The sequence below is a fragment of the Notolepis coatsorum genome (genome assembly GCF_963971535.1).
Source record: "Notolepis coatsorum genome assembly, chromosome: 12".
Classification (NCBI taxonomy): Eukaryota; Metazoa; Chordata; class Actinopteri; order Aulopiformes; family Paralepididae; genus Notolepis; species Notolepis coatsorum.
In genome coordinates this window covers 96,232,490-96,252,453 of record NC_140176.1, presented here as the reverse complement: position 1 = coordinate 96,252,453, position 19,964 = coordinate 96,232,490, and the positions used below count along the sequence as shown (strand labels likewise).

Genomic DNA, 19,964 nt, shown 5'->3' with positions numbered 1-19,964 from the left:
GGTAGACTAGTGACTTGTTCTTGGTAGACTAGTGACTTGTTCTTGGTAGATAGTGACTTGTTCTTGGTAGACTAGTGACTTGTTCTTGGTAGCTAGTGACTTGTTCTTGGTAGACTAGTGACTTGTTCTTGGTAGACTAGTGACTTGTTCTTAGTAGACTAGTGACTTGTTCTTGGTAGATAGTGACTTGTTCTTGGTAGACTAGTGACTTGTTCTTGGTAGCTAGTGACTTGTTCTTGGTAGACTAGAGACTTGTTCTTAGTAGACTAGTGACTTGTTCTTGGTAGATAGTGACTTGTTCTTGGTAGATAGTGACTTGTTCTTGGTAGACTAGTGACTTGTTCTTAGTAGACTAGTGACTTGTTCTTGGTAGACTAGTGACTTGTTCTTAGTAGACTAGTGACTTGTTCTTGGTAGATAGTGACTTGTTCTTGGTAGACTAGTGACTTGTTCTTGGTAGACTAGTGACTTGTTCTTGGTAGCTAGTGACTTGTTCTTGGTAGACTAGTGACTTGTTCTTAGTAGACTAGTGACTTGTTCTTGGTAGACTAGTGACTTGTTCTTGGTAGCTAGTGACTTGTTCTTGGTAGACTAGTGACTTGTTCTTAGTAGACTAGTGACTTGTTCTTGGTAGACTAGTGACTTGTTCTTGGTAGACTAGTGACTTGTTCTTGGTAGACTAGTGACTTGTTCTTGGTAGACTAGTGACTTGTTCTTGGTAGCTAGTGACTTGTTCTTGGTAGCTAGTGACTTGTTCTTGGTAGATAGTGACTTGTTCTTGGTAGCTAGTGACTTGTTCTTGGTAGACTAGTGACTTGTTCTTGGTAGACTAGTGACTTGTTCTTAGTAGACTAGTGACTTGTTCTTGGTAGACTAGTGACTTGTTCTTGGTAGACTAGTGACTTGTTCTTGGTAGACTAGTGACTTGTTCTTGGTAGACTAGTGACTTGTTCTTGGTAGACTAGTGACTTGTTCTTAGTAGACTAGTGACTTGTTCTTGGTAGACTAGTGACTTGTTCTTGGTAGACTAGTGACTTGTTCTTGGTAGACTAGTGACTTGTTCTTAGTAGATAGTGACTTGTTCTTGGTAGACTAGTGACTTGTTCTTGGTAGACTAGTGACTTGTTCTTAGTAGATAGTGACTTGTTCTTGGTAGACTAGTGACTTGTTCTTGGTAGACTAGTGACTTGTTCTTGGTAGCTAGTGACTTGTTCTTGGTAGACTAGTGACTTGTTCTTGGTAGACTAGTGACTTGTTCTTGGTAGACTAGTGACTTGTTCTTGGTAGACTAGTGACTTGTTCTTGGTAGACTAGTGACTTGTTCTTGGTAGACTAGTGACTTGTTCTTGGTAGCTAGTGACTTGTTCTTGGTAGACTAGTGACTTGTTCTTGGTAGACTAGTGACTTGTTCTTGGTAGACTAGTGACTTGTTCTTGGTAGACTAGTGACTTGTTCTTGGTAGACTAGTGACTTGTTCTTGGTAGACTAGTGACTTGTTCTTGGTAGACTAGTGACTTGTTCTTGGTAGACTAGTGACTTGTTCTTGGTAGACTAGTGACTTGTTCTTGGTAGACTAGTGACTTGTTCTTGGTAGACTAGTGACTTGTTCTTGGTAGACTAGTGACTTGTTCTTGGTAGACTAGTGACTTGTTCTTGGTAGACTAGTGACTTGTTCTTAGTAGACTAGTGACTTGTTCTTGGTAGCTAGTGACTTGTTCTTGGTAGACTAGTGACTTGTTCTTGGTAGACTAGTGACTTGTTCTTGGTAGCTAGTGACTTGTTCTTGGTAGCTAGTGACTTGTTCTTGGTAGACTAGTGACTTGTTCTTGGTAGACTAGTGACTTGTTCTTGGTAGACTAGTGACTTGTTCTTAGTAGACTAGTGACTTGTTCTTGGTAGCTAGTGACTTGTTCTTGGTAGACTAGTGACTTGTTCTTGGTAGACTAGTGACTTGTTCTTGGTAGCTAGTGACTTGTTCTTAGTAGACTAGTGACTTGTTCTTGGTAGACTAGTGACTTGTTCTTGGTAGACTAGTGACTTGTTCTTGGTAGACTAGTGACTTGTTCTTGGTAGACTAGTGACTTGTTCTTGGTAGACTAGTGACTTGTTCTTGGTAGATAGTGACTTGTTCTTGGTAGACTAGTGACTTGTTCTTGGTAGATAGTGACTTGTTCTTAGTAGACTAGTGACTTATTCTTGGTAGATAGTGACTTGTTCTTGGTAGACTAGTGACTTGTTCTTGGTAGACTAGTGACTTGTTCTTGGTAGACTAGTGACTTGTTCTTGGTAGACTAGTGACTTGTTCTTGGTAGATAGTGACTTGTCTTAGTAGACTAGTGACTTGTTCTTGGTAGATAGTGACTTGTTCTTGGTAGACTAGTGACTTGTTCTTGGTAGATAGTGACTTGTTCTTAGTAGACTAGTGAATTGTTCTTGGTAGACTAGTGACTTGTTCTTGGTAGACTAGTGAATTGTTCTTGGTAGACTAGTGACTTGTTCTTGGTAGACTAGTGACTTGTTCTTGGTAGACTAGTGACTTGTTCTTGGTAGACTAGTGACTTGTTCTTGGTAGACTAGTGAATTGTTCTTGGTAGACTAGTGACTTGTTCTTGGTAGACTAGTGACTTGTTCTTGGTAGACTAGTGACTTGTTCTTGGTAGACTAGTGAATTGTTCTTGGTAGACTAGTGACTTGTTCTTGGTAGACTAGTGACTTGTTCTTGGTAGACTAGTGACTTGTTCTTGGTAGACTAGTGACTTGTTCTTGGTAGACTAGTGACTTGTTCTTGGTAGACTAGTGACTTGTTCTTGGTAGACTAGTGACTTGTTCTTAGTAGACTAGTGACTTGTTCTTGGTAGACTAGTGACTTGTTCTTGGTAGATAGTGACTTGTTCTTGGTAGACTAGTGACTTGTTCTTGGTAGACTAGTGACTTGTTCTTGGTAGACTAGTGACTTGTTCTTGGTAGACTAGTGACTTGTTCTTGGTAGACTAGTGACTTGTTCTTGGTAGACTAGTGACTTGTTCTTGGTAGACTAGTGACTTGTTCTTAGTAGACTAGTGACTTGTTCTTGGTAGACTAGTGACTTGTTCTTGGTAGACTAGTGACTTGTTCTTGGTAGCTAGTGACTTGTTCTTGGTAGACTAGTGACTTGTTCTTGGTAGACTAGTGACTTGTTCTTGGTAGACTAGTGACTTGTTCTTAGTAGACTAGTGACTTGTTCTTGGTAGACTAGTGACTTGTTCTTGGTAGACTAGTGACTTGTTCTTGGTAGACTAGTGACTTGTTCTTAGTAGACTAGTGACTTGTTCTTGGTAGACTAGTGACTTGTTCTTGGTAGACTAGTGACTTGTTCTTGGTAGCTAGTGACTTGTTCTTGGTAGACTAGTGACTTGTTCTTGGTAGACTAGTGACTTGTTCTTGGTAGACTAGTGACTTGTTCTTGGTAGACTAGTGACTTGTTCTTGGTAGACTAGTGACTTGTTCTTGGTAGACTAGTGACTTGTTCTTGGTAGCTAGTGACTTGTTCTTGGTAGCTAGTGACTTGTTCTTGGTAGACTAGTGACTTGTTCTTGGTAGATAGTGACTTGTTCTTGGTAGACTAGTGACTTGTTCTTGGTAGACTAGTGACTTGTTCTTGGTAGACTAGTGACTTGTTCTTGGTAGACTAGTGACTTGTTCTTGGTAGCTAGTGACTTGTTCTTGGTAGACTAGTGACTTGTTCTTGGTAGACTAGTGACTTGTTCTTGGTAGACTAGTGACTTGTTCTTGGTAGCTAGTGACTTGTTCTTGGTAGACTAGTGACTTGTTCTTGGTAGACTAGTGACTTGTTCTTGGTAGACTAGTGACTTGTTCTTGGTAGACTAGTGACTTGTTCTTGGTAGCTAGTGACTTGTTCTTGGTAGACTAGTGACTTGTTCTTGGTAGACTAGTGACTTGTTCTTGGTAGACTAGTGACTTGTTCTTAGTAGACTAGTGACTTGTTCTTGGTAGACTAGTGACTTGTTCTTGGTAGACTAGTGACTTGTTCTTGGTAGCTAGTGACTTGTTCTTGGTAGACTAGTGACTTGTTCTTGGTAGACTAGTGACTTGTTCTTGGTAGACTAGTGACTTGTTCTTAGTAGACTAGTGACTTGTTCTTGGTAGACTAGTGACTTGTTCTTGGTAGACTAGTGACTTGTTCTTAGTAGACTAGTGACTTGTTCTTGGTAGATAGTGACTTGTTCTTGGTAGCTAGTGACTTGTTCTTGGTAGACTAGTGACTTGTTCTTGGTAGACTAGTGACTTGTTCTTGGTAGACTAGTGACTTGTTCTTGGTAGACTAGTGACTTGTTCTTGGTAGACTAGTGACTTGTTCTTGGTAGACTAGTGACTTGTTCTTGGTAGACTAGTGACTTGTTCTTGGTAGATAGTGACTTGTTCTTGGTAGCTAGTGACTTGTTCTTGGTAGACTAGTGACTTGTTCTTGGTAGACTAGTGACTTGTTCTTGGTAGATAGTGACTTGTTCTTGGTAGACTAGTGACTTGTTCTTGGTAGACTAGTGACTTGTTCTTAGTAGACTAGTGACTTGTTCTTGGTAGACTAGTGACTTGTTCTTGGTAGACTAGTGACTTGTTCTTGGTAGACTAGTGACTTGTTCTTGGTAGCTAGTGACTTGTTCTTGGTAGCTAGTGACTTGTTCTTGGTAGACTAGTGACTTGTTCTTGGTAGACTAGTGACTTGTTCTTGGTAGACTAGTGACTTGTTCTTAGTAGACTAGTGACTTGTTCTTGGTAGACTAGTGACTTGTTCTTGGTAGACTAGTGACTTGTTCTTAGTAGACTAGTGACTTGTTCTTGGTAGACTAGTGACTTGTTCTTGGTAGACTAGTGACTTGTTCTTGGTAGACTAGTGACTTGTTCTTGGTAGATAGTGACTTGTTCTTAGTAGACTAGTGACTTGTTCTTGGTAGACTAGTGACTTGTTCTTGGTAGACTAGTGACTTGTTCTTAGTAGACTAGTGACTTGTTCTTGGTAGCTAGTGACTTGTTCTTGGTAGACTAGTGACTTGTTCTTGGTAGACTAGTGACTTGTTCTTGGTAGCTAGTGACTTGTTCTTGGTAGACTAGTGACTTGTTCTTGGTAGACTAGTGACTTGTTCTTGGTAGCTAGTGACTTGTTCTTAGTAGACTAGTGACTTGTTCTTGGTAGATAGTGACTTGTTCTTGGTAGACTAGTGACTTGTTCTTGGTAGACTAGTGACTTGTTCTTGGTAGACTAGTGACTTGTTCTTGGTAGACTAGTGACTTGTTCTTGGTAGACTAGTGACTTGTTCTTGGTAGCTAGTGACTTGTTCTTGGTAGACTAGTGACTTGTTCTTGGTAGCTAGTGACTTGTTCTTGGTAGACTAGTGACTTGTTCTTGGTAGACTAGTGACTTGTTCTTGGTAGACTAGTGACTTGTTCTTGGTAGACTAGTGACTTGTTCTTGGTAGACTAGTGACTTGTTCTTGGTAGCTAGTGACTTGTTCTTGGTAGACTAGTGACTTGTTCTTGGTAGACTAGTGACTTGTTCTTAGTAGACTAGTGACTTGTTCTTGGTAGACTAGTGACTTGTTCTTGGTAGACTAGTGACTTGTTCTTGGTAGACTAGTGACTTGTTCTTGGTAGCTAGTGACTTGTTCTTGGTAGCTAGTGACTTGTTCTTGGTAGACTAGTGACTTGTTCTTGGTAGACTAGTGACTTGTTCTTGGTAGACTAGTGACTTGTTCTTAGTAGACTAGTGACTTGTTCTTGGTAGACTAGTGACTTGTTCTTGGTAGACTAGTGACTTGTTCTTAGTAGACTAGTGACTTGTTCTTGGTAGACTAGTGACTTGTTCTTGGTAGACTAGTGACTTGTTCTTGGTAGACTAGTGACTTGTTCTTGGTAGATAGTGACTTGTTCTTAGTAGACTAGTGACTTGTTCTTGGTAGACTAGTGACTTGTTCTTGGTAGACTAGTGACTTGTTCTTAGTAGACTAGTGACTTGTTCTTGGTAGCTAGTGACTTGTTCTTGGTAGACTAGTGACTTGTTCTTGGTAGACTAGTGACTTGTTCTTGGTAGCTAGTGACTTGTTCTTGGTAGACTAGTGACTTGTTCTTGGTAGACTAGTGACTTGTTCTTGGTAGCTAGTGACTTGTTCTTAGTAGACTAGTGACTTGTTCTTGGTAGATAGTGACTTGTTCTTGGTAGACTAGTGACTTGTTCTTGGTAGACTAGTGACTTGTTCTTGGTAGACTAGTGACTTGTTCTTGGTAGACTAGTGACTTGTTCTTGGTAGACTAGTGACTTGTTCTTGGTAGCTAGTGACTTGTTCTTGGTAGACTAGTGACTTGTTCTTGGTAGCTAGTGACTTGTTCTTGGTAGACTAGTGACTTGTTCTTGGTAGACTAGTGACTTGTTCTTGGTAGACTAGTGACTTGTTCTTGGTAGACTAGTGACTTGTTCTTGGTAGACTAGTGACTTGTTCTTGGTAGCTAGTGACTTGTTCTTGGTAGACTAGTGACTTGTTCTTGGTAGACTAGTGACTTGTTCTTGGTAGACTAGTGACTTGTTCTTGGTAGACTAGTGACTTGTTCTTGGTAGACTAGTGACTTGTTCTTGGTAGCTAGTGACTTGTTCTTGGTAGACTAGTGACTTGTTCTTGGTAGCTAGTGACTTGTTCTTGGTAGACTAGTGACTTGTTCTTGGTAGCTAGTGACTTGTTCTTGGTAGACTAGTGACACAGTTGGGCTTTTTCTCTTCCCCACAGACAGTGGATGATCTCTGTGTGTGTTGTTGTGCGAGTGTGTTTGGATACCAGTAATTATAATCAATGGTAACAGATGGTCTGTGCATTTGTTAAATATTATAGGCTCTCTGTAAACAATTGAATTATCATTTCTAACCGTGTTTGATTACCACACTTTGTAAAAGTCAGTTTGTGCTGTAAATTATTATGTTCAGCATCAACCAAAGTTAGCCAACAGACTCCCCACAGAGAGAGACACAGGCACAGAGAGAGACAGGCAGCAGTGTTTGTTGTGCTTCAACACAACCGTGGCTGAAAGACAGCGCTCTGAAGTTTCTTCAGCCTTCGAGGACTAAAGTCTGAAGTATAGTCGTGTTTTAGTCTTTAGTGTACTAGTGTAATAGTCTTTAATAGTGTAAGTCTTTAATAGAGTAATAGATTAATGATTTATTGTGATGTTTCTTCTAGACTCGTTTAAAGACGACGTGTCCAGTGGCCCATGGGGACATTAACATGCGTTGTTGTCAGGCCTTACAAATACATTTGATTTGACTTGATTTGAATAGTGTGTAATAGTGTAACAGTATTTAATAGTGTGTAAGTATTTAGTAGTTTAATAGTGTAAGTCTTTAATAGAGTAATAGTCTAATAGTGTGTAATAGTGTAACAGTCTTTAATAGTGTGTAAGTATTTAATAGTTTAATAGTGTAAGTCTTTAATAGAGTAATAGTCTAATAGTGTGTAATAGTGTAACAATCTTTAATAGTGTGTAAGTATTTAATAGTTTAATAGTGTAAGTCTTTAATAGAGTAATAGTCTAATAGTGTGTAATAGTGTAACAGTCTTTAATAGTGTGTAATAGGGACTTTGGAATGGGGGGAAATGTCAGGCTCGTCTGTCTAACTAGCTAACAACCTGTCAATAATGTCACCAGAAGCGGTCAGTGTTACCTCCGCTGGTACGTGTGGTGTCTGTTCAGACGGCCCACATGACAACACGCTATGTAGATGTCATTACTCACCCAAGATATTTAGGTCATTTAAATTCCAGCGGCCGTCGAATTGGCTGGAAAAATAAACACTATTGGTATATGTGTCTTCTCAAGACTTGGTATTTATGTAAATTGTGCATGAGCTCACTGCTCAAGTGTTCAAATGCAACACACATAAGATAGACTCTGTGTGTGTGTGAGAGAGAGATAAATTATGTAAGGGATAATGTATAGCTACGAGGTCATTGTCGCAAAATAATTGACCGACAGAGTTTAAAATACCGAGCCGCCTCGACGAGGTGTTTTAAACGTCAGTGAAGGTCAATTATTTTGCGATGATGACCGAGTATAGCTATACATTATCCCGCTTATTACATGGCTAACTTACTAACAATATACCTAATTCATTTGACAAATCGCAGTTGTTCTGTGGCTCTGTCAGCCCAAATAAAGTGATTATTATTATCGCAGGCAGCCCGGCAGGTGTGTCTGATTGGCTGCACTGAAACAGTGTGTGTCAGTGGGGCTTGATTACTCCAGCTGCGAAAAACAATAATCACCGGTGGTTATCGAAAAATAATTCACCGCTGTCGGGGGCTATTGACCAATCACAAGCAAGCATTTCGGCGAACGTGAAAACGCCATGTAATAAACAATGATAATAATAATAATTCATAGTATTCTCATGATGAATTTGGCTATGCAATATGTCACAGTTCATTGGCCACGGTTGTCGTTAATGATACTCTCCTACTGTTTGAATACAATCACCTGCAACCAAGATGTCCTTCGATCGGATACCATCGAGTACTACATCTGCTATTGCCTTTGGTAGACGGTTTTTAATAAATAATTTTAAGAAAATAGACTGAATTCATATAGTGCATCCAAAGTGCTTTGCAACTTATGCCTCACAGTCTTGCTCAAGGGCATTTCGACACAGTGATTAACAGTTTCATCTCTAGTAGACTGATTAAGAGTGAGTGAGGGACAGTTTCATCTCTAGTAGAGACAGTGATTAAGAGTGAGTGACAGTGTCATCTCTAGTAGACAGTGATTAAGAGTGATTAACAGTGTCATCTCTAGTAGACAGTGATTAAGAGTGAGTGACAGTGTCATCTCTAGTAGACAGTGATTAAGAGTGAGTGACAGTGTCATCTCTAGTAGAGACAGTGATTAAGAGTGAGTGACAGTGTCATCTCTAGTAGACAGTGATTAAGAGTGAGTGACAGTGTCATCTCTAGTAGACAGTGATTAAGAGCAGGCATGCGTTGTTCATGGGACGGGGTAGCACGGTGTGCAACCTCACTCGCTATTTGCATATCAATAGCTCCGGTCGTCAGGTGTGTTAAATACGTTCTCAGACACATTCACACCTAACCTTGTTGTGAAGACGTGTTACATTCCATTCGTAGAGGCAATTAGGCACTGTCTTTAGTCTGTGCCCAAGCGAGGGGACATTAAATGCGCATTCGCGGGAGCGTGCGTGCACGTGGTGCGTGTCACCCCAGATGATTTCAATAACGCACCACTGATTAAGAGTGAGTGACAGTGTCATCTCTAGTAGACAGTGATTAAGAGTGAGTGACAGTGTCATCTCTAGTAGACAGTGATTAAGAGTGAGTGACAGTGTCATCTCTAGTAGACAGTGATTAAGAGTGAGTGACAGTGTCATCTCTAGTAGACAGTGATTAAGAGTGAGTGACAGTGTCATCTCTAGTAGACACAGTGATTAAGAGTGAGTGACAGTGTCATCTCTAGTAGACAGTGATTAAGAGTGAGTGACAGTGTCATCTCTAGTAGACAGTGATTAAGAGTGAGTGACAGTGTCATCTCTAGTAGAGACAGTGATTAAGAGTGAGTGACAGTGTCATCTCTAGTAGACAGTGATTAAGAGTGAGTGACAGTGTCATCTCTAGTAGACAGTGATTAAGAGTGAGTGACAGTGTCATCTCTAGTAGACACAGTGATTAAGAGTGAGTGACAGTGTCATCTCTAGTAGAGACAGTGATTAAGAGTGAGTGACAGTGTCATCTCTAGTAGAGACAGTGATTAAGAGTGAGTGACAGTGTCATCTCTAGTAGACACAGTGATTAAGAGTGAGTGACAGTGTCATCTCTAGTAGACAGTGATTAAGAGTGAGTGACAGTGTCATCTCTAGTAGACAGTGATTAAGAGTGAGTGACAGTGTCATCTCTAGTAGACAGTGATTAAGAGTGAGTGACAGTGTCATCTCTAGTAGACAGTGATTAAGAGTGAGTGACAGTGTCATCTCTAGTAGACACAGTGATTAAGAGTGAGTGACAGTGTCATCTCTAGTAGACAGTGATTAAGAGTGAGTGACAGTGTCATCTCTAGTAGAGACAGTGATTAAGAGTGAGTGACAGTGTCATCTCTAGTAGAGACAGTGATTAAGAGTGAGTGACAGTGTCATCTCTAGTAGACAGTGATTAAGAGTGAGTGACAGTGTCATCTCTAGTTAGTAGACAGTGATTAAGAGTGAGTGACAGTGTCATCTCTAGTAGAGACAGTGATTAAGAGTGAGTGACAGTGTCATCTCTAGTTAGTAGACAGTGATTAAGAGTGAGTGACAGTGTCATCTCTAGTAGACACAGTGATTAAGAGTGAGTGACAGTGTCATCTCTAGTAGACAGTGATTAAGAGTGAGTGACAGTGTCATCTCTAGTTAGTAGACAGTGATTAAGAGTGAGTGACAGTGTCATCTCTAGTAGACAGTGATTAAGAGTGAGTGACAGTGTCATCTCTAGTAGACAGTGATTAAGAGCAGGCATGCGTTGTTCATGGGACGGGGTAGCACGGTGTGCAACCTCACTCGCTATTTGCATATCAATAGCTCCGGTCGTCAGGTGTGTTAAATACGTTCTCAGACACATTCACACCTAACCTTGTTGTGAAGACGTGTTACATTCCATTCGTAGAGGCAATTAGGCACTGTCTTTAGTCTGTGCCCAAGCGAGGGGACATTAAATGCGCATTCGCGGGAGCGTGCGTGCACGTGGTGCGTGTCACCCCAGATGATTTCAATAACGCACCACTGATTAAGAGTGAGTGACAGTGTCATCTCTAGTAGACAGTGATTAAGAGTGAGTGACAGTGTCATCTCTAGTAGACAGTGATTAAGAGTGAGTGACAGTGTCATCTCTAGTAGAGACAGTGATTAAGAGTGAGTGACAGTGTCATCTCTAGTAGACAGTGATTAAGAGTGAGTGACAGTGTCATCTCTAGTAGAGACAGTGATTAAGAGTGAGTGACAGTGTCATCTCTAGTAGAGACAGTGATTAAGAGTGAGTGACAGTGTCATCTCTAGTAGACACAGTGATTAAGAGTGAGTGACAGTGTCATCTCTAGTAGACAGTGATTAAGAGTGAGTGACAGTGTCATCTCTAGTAGACAGTGATTAAGAGTGAGTGACAGTGTCATCTCTAGTAGAGACAGTGATTAAGAGTGAGTGACAGTGTCATCTCTAGTAGACAGTGATTAAGAGTGAGTGACAGTGTCATCTCTAGTTAGTAGACAGTGATTAAGAGTGAGTGACAGTGTCATCTCTAGTAGAGACAGTGATTAAGAGTGAGTGACAGTGTCATCTCTAGTTAGTAGACAGTGATTAAGAGTGAGTGACAGTGTCATCTCTAGTAGACACAGTGATTAAGAGTGAGTGACAGTGTCATCTCTAGTAGACAGTGATTAAGAGTGAGTGACAGTGTCATCTCTAGTTAGTAGACAGTGATTAAGAGTGAGTGACAGTGTCATCTCTAGTAGAGACAGTGATTAAGAGTGAGTGACAGTGTCATCTCTAGTTAGTAGACAGTGATTAAGAGTGAGTGACAGTGTCATCTCTAGTAGACAGTGATTAAGAGTGAGTGACAGTGTCATCTCTAGTTAGTAGACAGTGATTAACCACTTTAACCCGCCGGCGGGCGGACCGCAGATGATATCACGTCATAAATCAATCTCTCAGTCTAGACTGTATGACATAATGTTGCGTTTAATTTTTTTGCATTCGACTAAGAGGTTGGCAGTCGACTACGGCTCCGTTCGATCGATTAGTGGACTAGTCGAGGTCAGCCCTAGCTACACATAAAGACTTCTTCCAGCCCCGTCCAGGTGACTCACCAGTAGCCGCTGGTCTTCACAGGTGTGCGACAGCCGTAGAGCAGCATGTGGTGGGCCGTGTCCATGGTGGCGTGAGGCAGGAAGTCCACTGAGGAGGGACAACAAACACAACATTATGGGATGTAACGCAAGAGCTGCTCCATTATGGCAAAAAATAATAATCACCATTATCTTTGGTTAATATTGAGATTGCGATTTATTATAAGATAAGATAAGCTATTCTTTTATTGGTCCCCTTGGGGAAATTCAGGCATCATAGCAGCATGGGGGGGGGGGGGGGGGGATAGTAGAAGACATAATAAAGGCAATAAAGTTATAGTACAGTAGAAAGTAAAGATAGGCCGTGTAAACAATATAATTAACTCTGAATATACGGCACATATGAGCAAGTAGGCAGTGTGATCAAAAGGTGCAGATGAGGGTCTGTATGCCCTATCAAATATATATTTTACTCGATTATGAATTGCTCCCACGTGGGATCAATAAAGTTTGTCTGAAGCTGAATCTGAATTACTCACTGACGTTGGACCACGGTGCATTTATTTAAATATGATTCAACTGAAAAATAAAAACATGACCTGGCTCAAAGACTCATCGCTGGCAAACCTAATGATAGCAACCCCATGGGCACTGGCACACCAGCAGTGAGAATAACTGTCTACCGTGGTGAGCTTGTTTTGATGTGGAAGCAGAAACTGTTGAAGGGACTCAGGATATTGATTTGCTTGCTTCTTTTCATATGAGAAATGAACATGCTGAAATATTATATTGGCCTCAAAGTAAACCAGTGAAACAGCTCTAATAGGGTTTTCTTTAAAGAGAATAATTGAAAAGTCAGCATTTTAATAAAACCCCAAATCCCCCGCTCAAACACTTCAAGCGGTGCCAAAAAAAAGAAGGAAAAAAAAGTGGTAATTGAGTCGCGCGTGCGTCTTAAATAATAATTCCAAATACCCCTTTTTTCAGACGTGGCTCTTTGGGACGTTAAAAAGGGGACACCGGTCTCTTTCCCGTGGCCTGGGTGAGGAGGAAGGAGCTGGGACGGGCACGCCGGGCGCGCTGCATGGGGGGCCGAGGCGTCGGGGTCCCGACGGAAAATCAATGCCGCTCGATCTACATGAAAGTGATGGACCCCCCCCGGGGACGGGCTCCTTCCAGCGGGGGCCCTCCACCCCACCGCCTAATCCTCCGCTTTGAATAATGAATGGGCCTTTACTGACAGCGGCCCAGTGTGGGGGCTGGTGGCTGTTGCTGCCTCCTCGTGCCTCTTTACATCAGTGTGTCTCTCCAGGCCTGTGTGCAGAAGGAGCAGCGCCTCTCTCTCTCTCTCTCTCTCTCTGTGTGACTAGGAGGTGGAGTGAGACCAGCTGCTCGTTGTCATATCAAAGGAAAAAGAGCGATAGAAAAGAAGAGACGCGGTGCGAGCGGAGAGATATTTCCGACACTAACGTCGTTCGGTTTACATCTCTCCGGGGTTTGAATCTCTAGCGTCAGAGTCATTGTTTTGTCTAAACCAGTGCAGTCGTATTATTCAACCCTTCTTAAAAGAAGGGAAAGGCCACAGTCAAATATAATTCACTCATGATATTTCATATGAGCGTTACTCAGAACCGACTGGCCATCCCAGAATAATAACAATCAACCATCAGATCCTCCTTGCGGCCCTCGCAGGAATGGGAGTGGCTGGCTCTGCGCTGACATGGCTGACGTCATACCTCGACGACCGCTCCTACCAAGTGTCATGGAGAGGGACCCTGTCGGCCCCTCGCCCCCTGCGGACAGGTGTCCCCCAGGGCTCCGTCCTTGGACCCCTCCTCTTCTCCCTCTACACCAAATCTCTGGGTAACATCATCACGTCTCGTGGCTTCTCGTATCATTGCTATGCCGTACTCGTACTCTCCTTTCCTCCCTCCTTTCACGTCTCTGAGCGGATCTCGGCCAGTCTGTCCGACATCTCCGCCTGGATGACGTCCAACCACCTCAAACTGAACCTAAACAAAACAGAATTGCTCCACCTGCCAGCCAAATCCTCCCCCTGGGCCCTGACCGACCTTTCCATCACAGTGGAGAATGTAGCTGTGGCCGCCTCCCCGACCGCCAAGGATCTTGGTGTAGTCCTTGACGACCAGCTGAACTTCTCCGCTCACATCGCAGCAACAACAGAGAACCTGCAGATCCTAGAATAATAACACTGTACAGCCTCAAGGTGAGGAAAGCGCTGACATGGAGGGCCCTGGATGACAGGACTAGTGTGTGGAACATCTCTCCTGACACATCAAGTGGAACTTCTTCCATGAGACTGTGGAGTCGGTCCTCCTATATGGCTGTGAAAGCTGGACCCTGAAGCCCACCCTGCAGAAGTCTCTGGATGGGTGCTACAACAGAATGCTGCGTGCGGTGCTAAACATCGGCCAGACCCAGCATGTTACCAACAAGCAGCTGTATGGGGGGCTGCCAAGGCTGAGTGAGAAAGTGGCGCCAGGAGGATGAAACTGGCCGGCCATTGCCACAGACACAGATAGCTTCCAGCCGGCAGGATGGTGCTGTGGGATCCATCACACGGACCTTGATCACGAGGACGTCCCACGCCGACATACGTGGACGTGCCGAGGAGAGGTGCAGGAAGTGGAGAATTCTGTGGAGCTCGCTGGATGTGCGGACGACCGAGAAGACTGGAGACTCGTCTGAGGACGACCGAATGAAGACGGCTCAGTTTCAATGTGTGAACATGAAGTCTCTCCTTAAAGTCCCAACACTGGGTTGTATTGATTTGATGATATCAATATTGATACCATGATGCTACTGATTTTCAATAACCAAGGCCTAGTAATGGGTACTGTCCTGTCACAGTGTCCTAGGAGCTGTTCCATCATTCGCCGTCACGATGAAGCAGCTTCAGGATTGGTCGCTTGTTGACGTCCTCATTGAGAGTCTCGTCTCCGGTTGGTTCAGCCGAGGGGGAGACTTGTTCATATTCACAAATCAAAACTGCACGGTATTATAGGAACGACATTATTCTAGGAGGGCCAGCTGGTTGTGAGTGATACTCATGGTCTCTTCCAGATCGTCGTCTTGTTATCCTCCCTCAGACAGGAGCTATAATCCACCCTACCCCCTTTCTCCTCTGCGTTACTCCATTAAGATGGAGGAGAGAGGAGAGAAGGGGAGATGAGAGTAGAGGAGAGGAGGGGAGAGGAGAGTAGAGGAAAGGAACGGATGGGAGATGAGAGTAGAGGAGAGGAGGGGAGAGTAGAGGAAAGGAACGGATGGGAGAGGAGAGTAGAGGAGAGGATGGGAGAGGAGAGGAGAGGATGGGAGAGGAGAGGAGAGGATGGGAGAGGAGAGTAGAGGAACGCATGGGAGAGGAGAGTAGAGGAGAGGATGGGAGAGGAGAGGAGAGAGGAGAGGAGAGGAGGGGAGAGTAGAGGAAAGGATGGGAGAGGAGAGGAGAGGAGGGGAGAGGAGAGGAGGAGAGGACAGGAGTAGAGAGGAGAGGAGAGGAGTAGAGAGGAGAGGAGAGGAGTAGAGAGGAGAGGAGAGAGAGGAGAGGAGTAGAGAGGAGAGGAGAGAGAGGAGGGGAGAGGAGTAGAGAGGAGAGGAGAGGAGAGGAGTAGAGAGGAGAGGAGAGAGAGGAGGGGAGAGGAGTAGAGAGGAGAGGAGAGGAGAGGAGAGGAGAGGAGAGGAGAGGAGAGGAGAGGAGAGGAGAGGAGAGGAGAGGAGAGGAGGAAAGACCCCGGCTTCCAGCAGGGTTGGTCTCTCTTTGGTCACAGCTCTCCCCCCCCCCCCCCCCCCCCCGCTCACTGAGACTACACGGCGTCATTAGGCAACACCTCTGCATTAATCATGGCTAAACAGAAGGCAGGGCCCCCTGTGTATAGAAACAAGGAGAGCAGGGAAGAGAGAGAGAGAGAGAGAGAGAGAGAGAGAGAGAGAGAGAGAGAGAGAGAGAGAGAGAGAGAGTGCTAATGGAGACATCTCACTCCTCTTTAGTGGTGATCTACAGCCTATAAGCACCAGAAGCCGTGGCCCGTGACGAGCCTCGTCGTATCAACGGCCGTCTTATCCACCTCACTGAGCCACTTCAGAAACAGGGGGGTTAACTTCACTGGTGTCTTGGGGGAGGCTATCCTCTTTAACCTCCACACACAGAGGCCTCGTCTTCTAATGTAGCCCCAAAAAAAACAAGCATGTGAGCCGCTGCCAGAAATAGTCAAGGTTGTGGAAATGATACAGTAACATTAGAGCATTTATGCTCTTGGATAAAGCTGGCCCTCATAACAGGATGTAGGATAGTATTGAGGAGGCATTGGAAATCAACAGAGAAAGTCAGCTTCAGAGAGTGGAATGATGAGCTTGCTAGATTAGCCTCTTTTGAGCAACTTATACACAAAGTTAATAATAGCTTGCATGTGTTCAAAAAGATTTGATAATGATAGGTAAATAAAAGTAAGGATATCTTATGTCCGATTTATATTCTCGGTGCATTTTATAATTATACAGTAGATATGGGTAACCTTAACATGTAACGACTGATTATATGATCAATGTGAGGAATGCGCTGGCCTGTATTTCTGTTTTTTTTTGTTTATTTTTTTTCAGGTTGGTTTTCCTATCCTTTTAGTTTTGCATCACAATGATGTAGAAAACATGTGAAGAGACCATCTGAATGATGGAAAATGCAATAAAAAAGTTTAGATAAAAAAAATTGCAGAGAGAAGGTAAAAATGGTAAATGGTGAATTTTTATAGCTGCTTTTAATCCAAAGCGCTTTACAAATTCACCCGTTCACTCACACCAATGGTGGAGGCGACCATGCCAAGGAGGTGCCAACCTGCTCATCAGGAGCAGTTCGGGGGTTAAGTGTCTTGCTCAAGGACACTTTGACACCCTGCCTGGGAGGAGCGGGAATCGAAAAACCGGGAACCTTCTGATTACCAGGCGACTGCTCTGCCTCCTAAGCCACTGTCGCCCACTCCTTTAAACCTACGGGCCGCTCCTGGGCCCCATGTACCACTGCTGCTTCTCTTTACTCTTTCACTTGGAGTATTTGCGCTATTCTTCTTCACATATATTGCCTTTTACGGTAATCCAAAAACTGTGGGAGTTATTGAGGAAGTAAACACAAGTAGAATTCTACCTGCACCAAGGTCAAAATTTGCCTAAAAAGCATCATCTAAAAGTTCCATGTTAAAAATGTACATAAGCTAAATTGATGGTCAATTGCAATGTCTACTTCACTAAAAAACCTGTAAAAATCCCATTCAGATTTTTTGTTTTCCTTGATACACACTCAAAACATACAGTTCAAACAATAACAGACATTGAAAGCTGAAGTAGTTCTGAAAAAAGGGTGAAAAGCACTTATACTCACAGCACACTCTCTGACAATTACACAGCAATAACAACTACATGATGTACCCAGGCGGACGGTCTCAGAAGGCATCAGAGGCCTTCTGTTAATCAACGCTGTTATACGGATGTAAACACGGACAGCTGATCACTTTAATACAGAGCCAACACAGTGTCGTTGAGACGTAAGAACAACACGCCGTCTCATATGTGGAGCCATGCTAACGGCACTGGCCACTCGAGGGGGGGGGGGGGGGGGGGGCAGGTTTCTATTTCCAGCTAGACCGGGGGGTTGAACAAGAAGGCGATTCATCATGCGCCCCGGAGATAAATAAAAAACACAGCCATGCGCATTAGCAAAAATAATCCCTTGTAAGTCATTTACCAGAAATTAATCATTGCGCCTGGGACCCCGTCGTATCCTTCAGCCGCGCGCCTCAGCGTCGCCCCGCTGCCAATTAACTCTAATGGCTGAAGATACGGTGCGTAAATCACCGCGCGGGCCGCCGCCCGTGCGGAAATAATGCTCCAAAATGGCCTCCGCGGGTTCTGGAGTTTACTTTGAGGCGACACTGTGGTTCTCCTCCTCAGGCCCGTTTGTTTTGTAGCAGTGTTGTTTTACCATCACCGACATCTACGAAGGGAAATCCCCCCCTTGAACGGCCCTTCTAAGGTTTCTCTCCTCCACTTTGTTCCTATTGCTAGGTTTTTTTAGTGGGTTTTTCCCTTACCTTCGCGTGTGGTATGTGTCTGGGAGTGTTGCATTCATTTATTTATTTTACATTTTATCTTTGATTTCATGGCGTTTTTGTTTTGTTCTTGATGTATTGTGATGTTTCTTCTTGACTTGTTTAACACATTAATTGCCAATAACGAGTATACTCGTTATTGGCCGCCATGCGTTGAGTGCCAACAATGAGTAAACTCGTTGTTATGATAGTTATTTCTTTTATTCGCTATTGGTATTCATAATTCATCCAGGAAGCCTCAGGGAGCCAGCTGGACCCTGTCTGATATGGCAACGCCTCAATACCGCCGCCTGGTGGATTTCGGGCGAGTTACACTCAACTCTAAACCGGAAGTGGCGCTCTGTGCATCGGGGAAAAAGCTCCGCCAGAGATATCTTGTAACGTGGATAAATATACACACCTCTAGTGCATTGGATCGCTTTCAAGACGCAAGAATCAATATGCTTTCGGCGTTTATTGCGTCATACAAAAACGGAAAATGGATCTAGCAGATAGACGTCAAATAATTGGAATTTTTTTTCTCCAGACGCATCGGCCAGAGGTAAGAGGAATCTAACGTTATTTCGAGCTCAATTGTCCATTTATTTCATTGCAATCTGTCCGATCAACGTATGGTGTCTTACTAAAGAAAGCCGTTAGTGACGATCAAGGAATCATAAACGACCCCCCCCCCCCCCCGTTTCCTTCACGCATGATGGAGCATAATGTATAGCGATCATATGCATTTGACATTTTTAATATAGCGTGTATAGGGACGAAACGCCAATCAATAATGTATAATACGCGTCTGGCCTATAGCGTGTGTTCTAGGAATTACTGCTATACAGTCTAAAAACATACTTATATTCTCGACGGTACTAACACAACAATGTATGAATGGAAAATTATAACGTTCCCACATCCGGAACGATAGATACCCGATATAAACCTGGTGTTTCCCCGAGTGCCGTTTGTGTGTCACGCCTACAGCTCACACCTCTTGGCGTTGCGACTCTCTCTCTCTCTAAACTGGTTCCTCACTGTCACCGAACAGATGATGCAATGTCATGGAGGCGGAGGGGGAGGGGCAGAGGGGAGGTAATAGGATGCATATTCAATGGTGTGTGTGTGTGTGTGTGTGTGTGTGTGTGTGTGTGTGTGTGTGTGTGTGTGTGTGTGTGTGTGTGTGTGTGTGTGTGTGTGTGTGTGTGTGTCTGATGTAATAGAACTGACGGTGGCAGATGGTTTCCAAGAGGAAAGCTAGCTGGTGGTGCCAGGTGAAACGTGCACACAACCACAACCACACACACAACCACAACCAGACAACCAGACACACACACAACCACACACAAAACGACACACCACATAAAACACACACACACACACTTCAAAGACATATTCTACATCACTCACGCCACTCACATCTACACAACACACTGATGTTGAAACAACATTACAGTCATTTAAATAAAAATGCCTCAATCTGCCACATTTAAATATCCTTTGACTGCCTATGTGCCAGTGTGTGTGTGTGTGTGTGTGTGTGTGTGTGTGTGTGTGTGTGTGTGTGTGCGTGCGTGCGTGTGTGTGTGTGTGTCAGAGGGCAGAGCCTTTATTATTATCAGCGTGAGAAAACTAAACTCTACAACTGAACTCTACAACTGAACTCTACAACTGAACTGAACTCTACAACTGAACTCTACAACTGAACTCTACAACTGAACTCTACAACTGAACTCTACAACTGAACTCTACAACTGAACTCTACAACTGAACTCTACAACTGAACTGAACTCTACAACTGAACTCTACAACTGAACTCTACAACTGAACTCTACAACTGAACTCTACAACTGAACTCTACAACTGAACTCTACAACTGAACTCTACAACTGAACTCTACAACTGAACTCTACAACTGAACTCTACAACTGAACTCTACAACTGAACTCTACAAATGAACTACAACTGAACTCTACAACTGAACTCTACAACTGAACTCTAGAACTG

At 43.4% G+C, this 19,964-nt stretch overlaps 1 protein-coding gene across 3 annotated transcripts in view; it reads right to left on the bottom strand.

Moving 5' to 3' along the window:
• Positions 1–19,964, bottom strand: part of pam (peptidylglycine alpha-amidating monooxygenase) — a 285,043-nt gene that overhangs the window by 158,724 nt on the left and 106,355 nt on the right. For all 3 annotated transcript variants that reach the window (XM_084326103.1, XM_084326105.1, XM_084326104.1), the window contains exon 6: positions 11,878–11,965. In XM_084326103.1, coding sequence (XP_084182229.1) covers positions 11,878–11,965 — 88 coding nt within the window. The remainder of the gene's footprint in view (positions 1–11,877; positions 11,966–19,964) is intronic.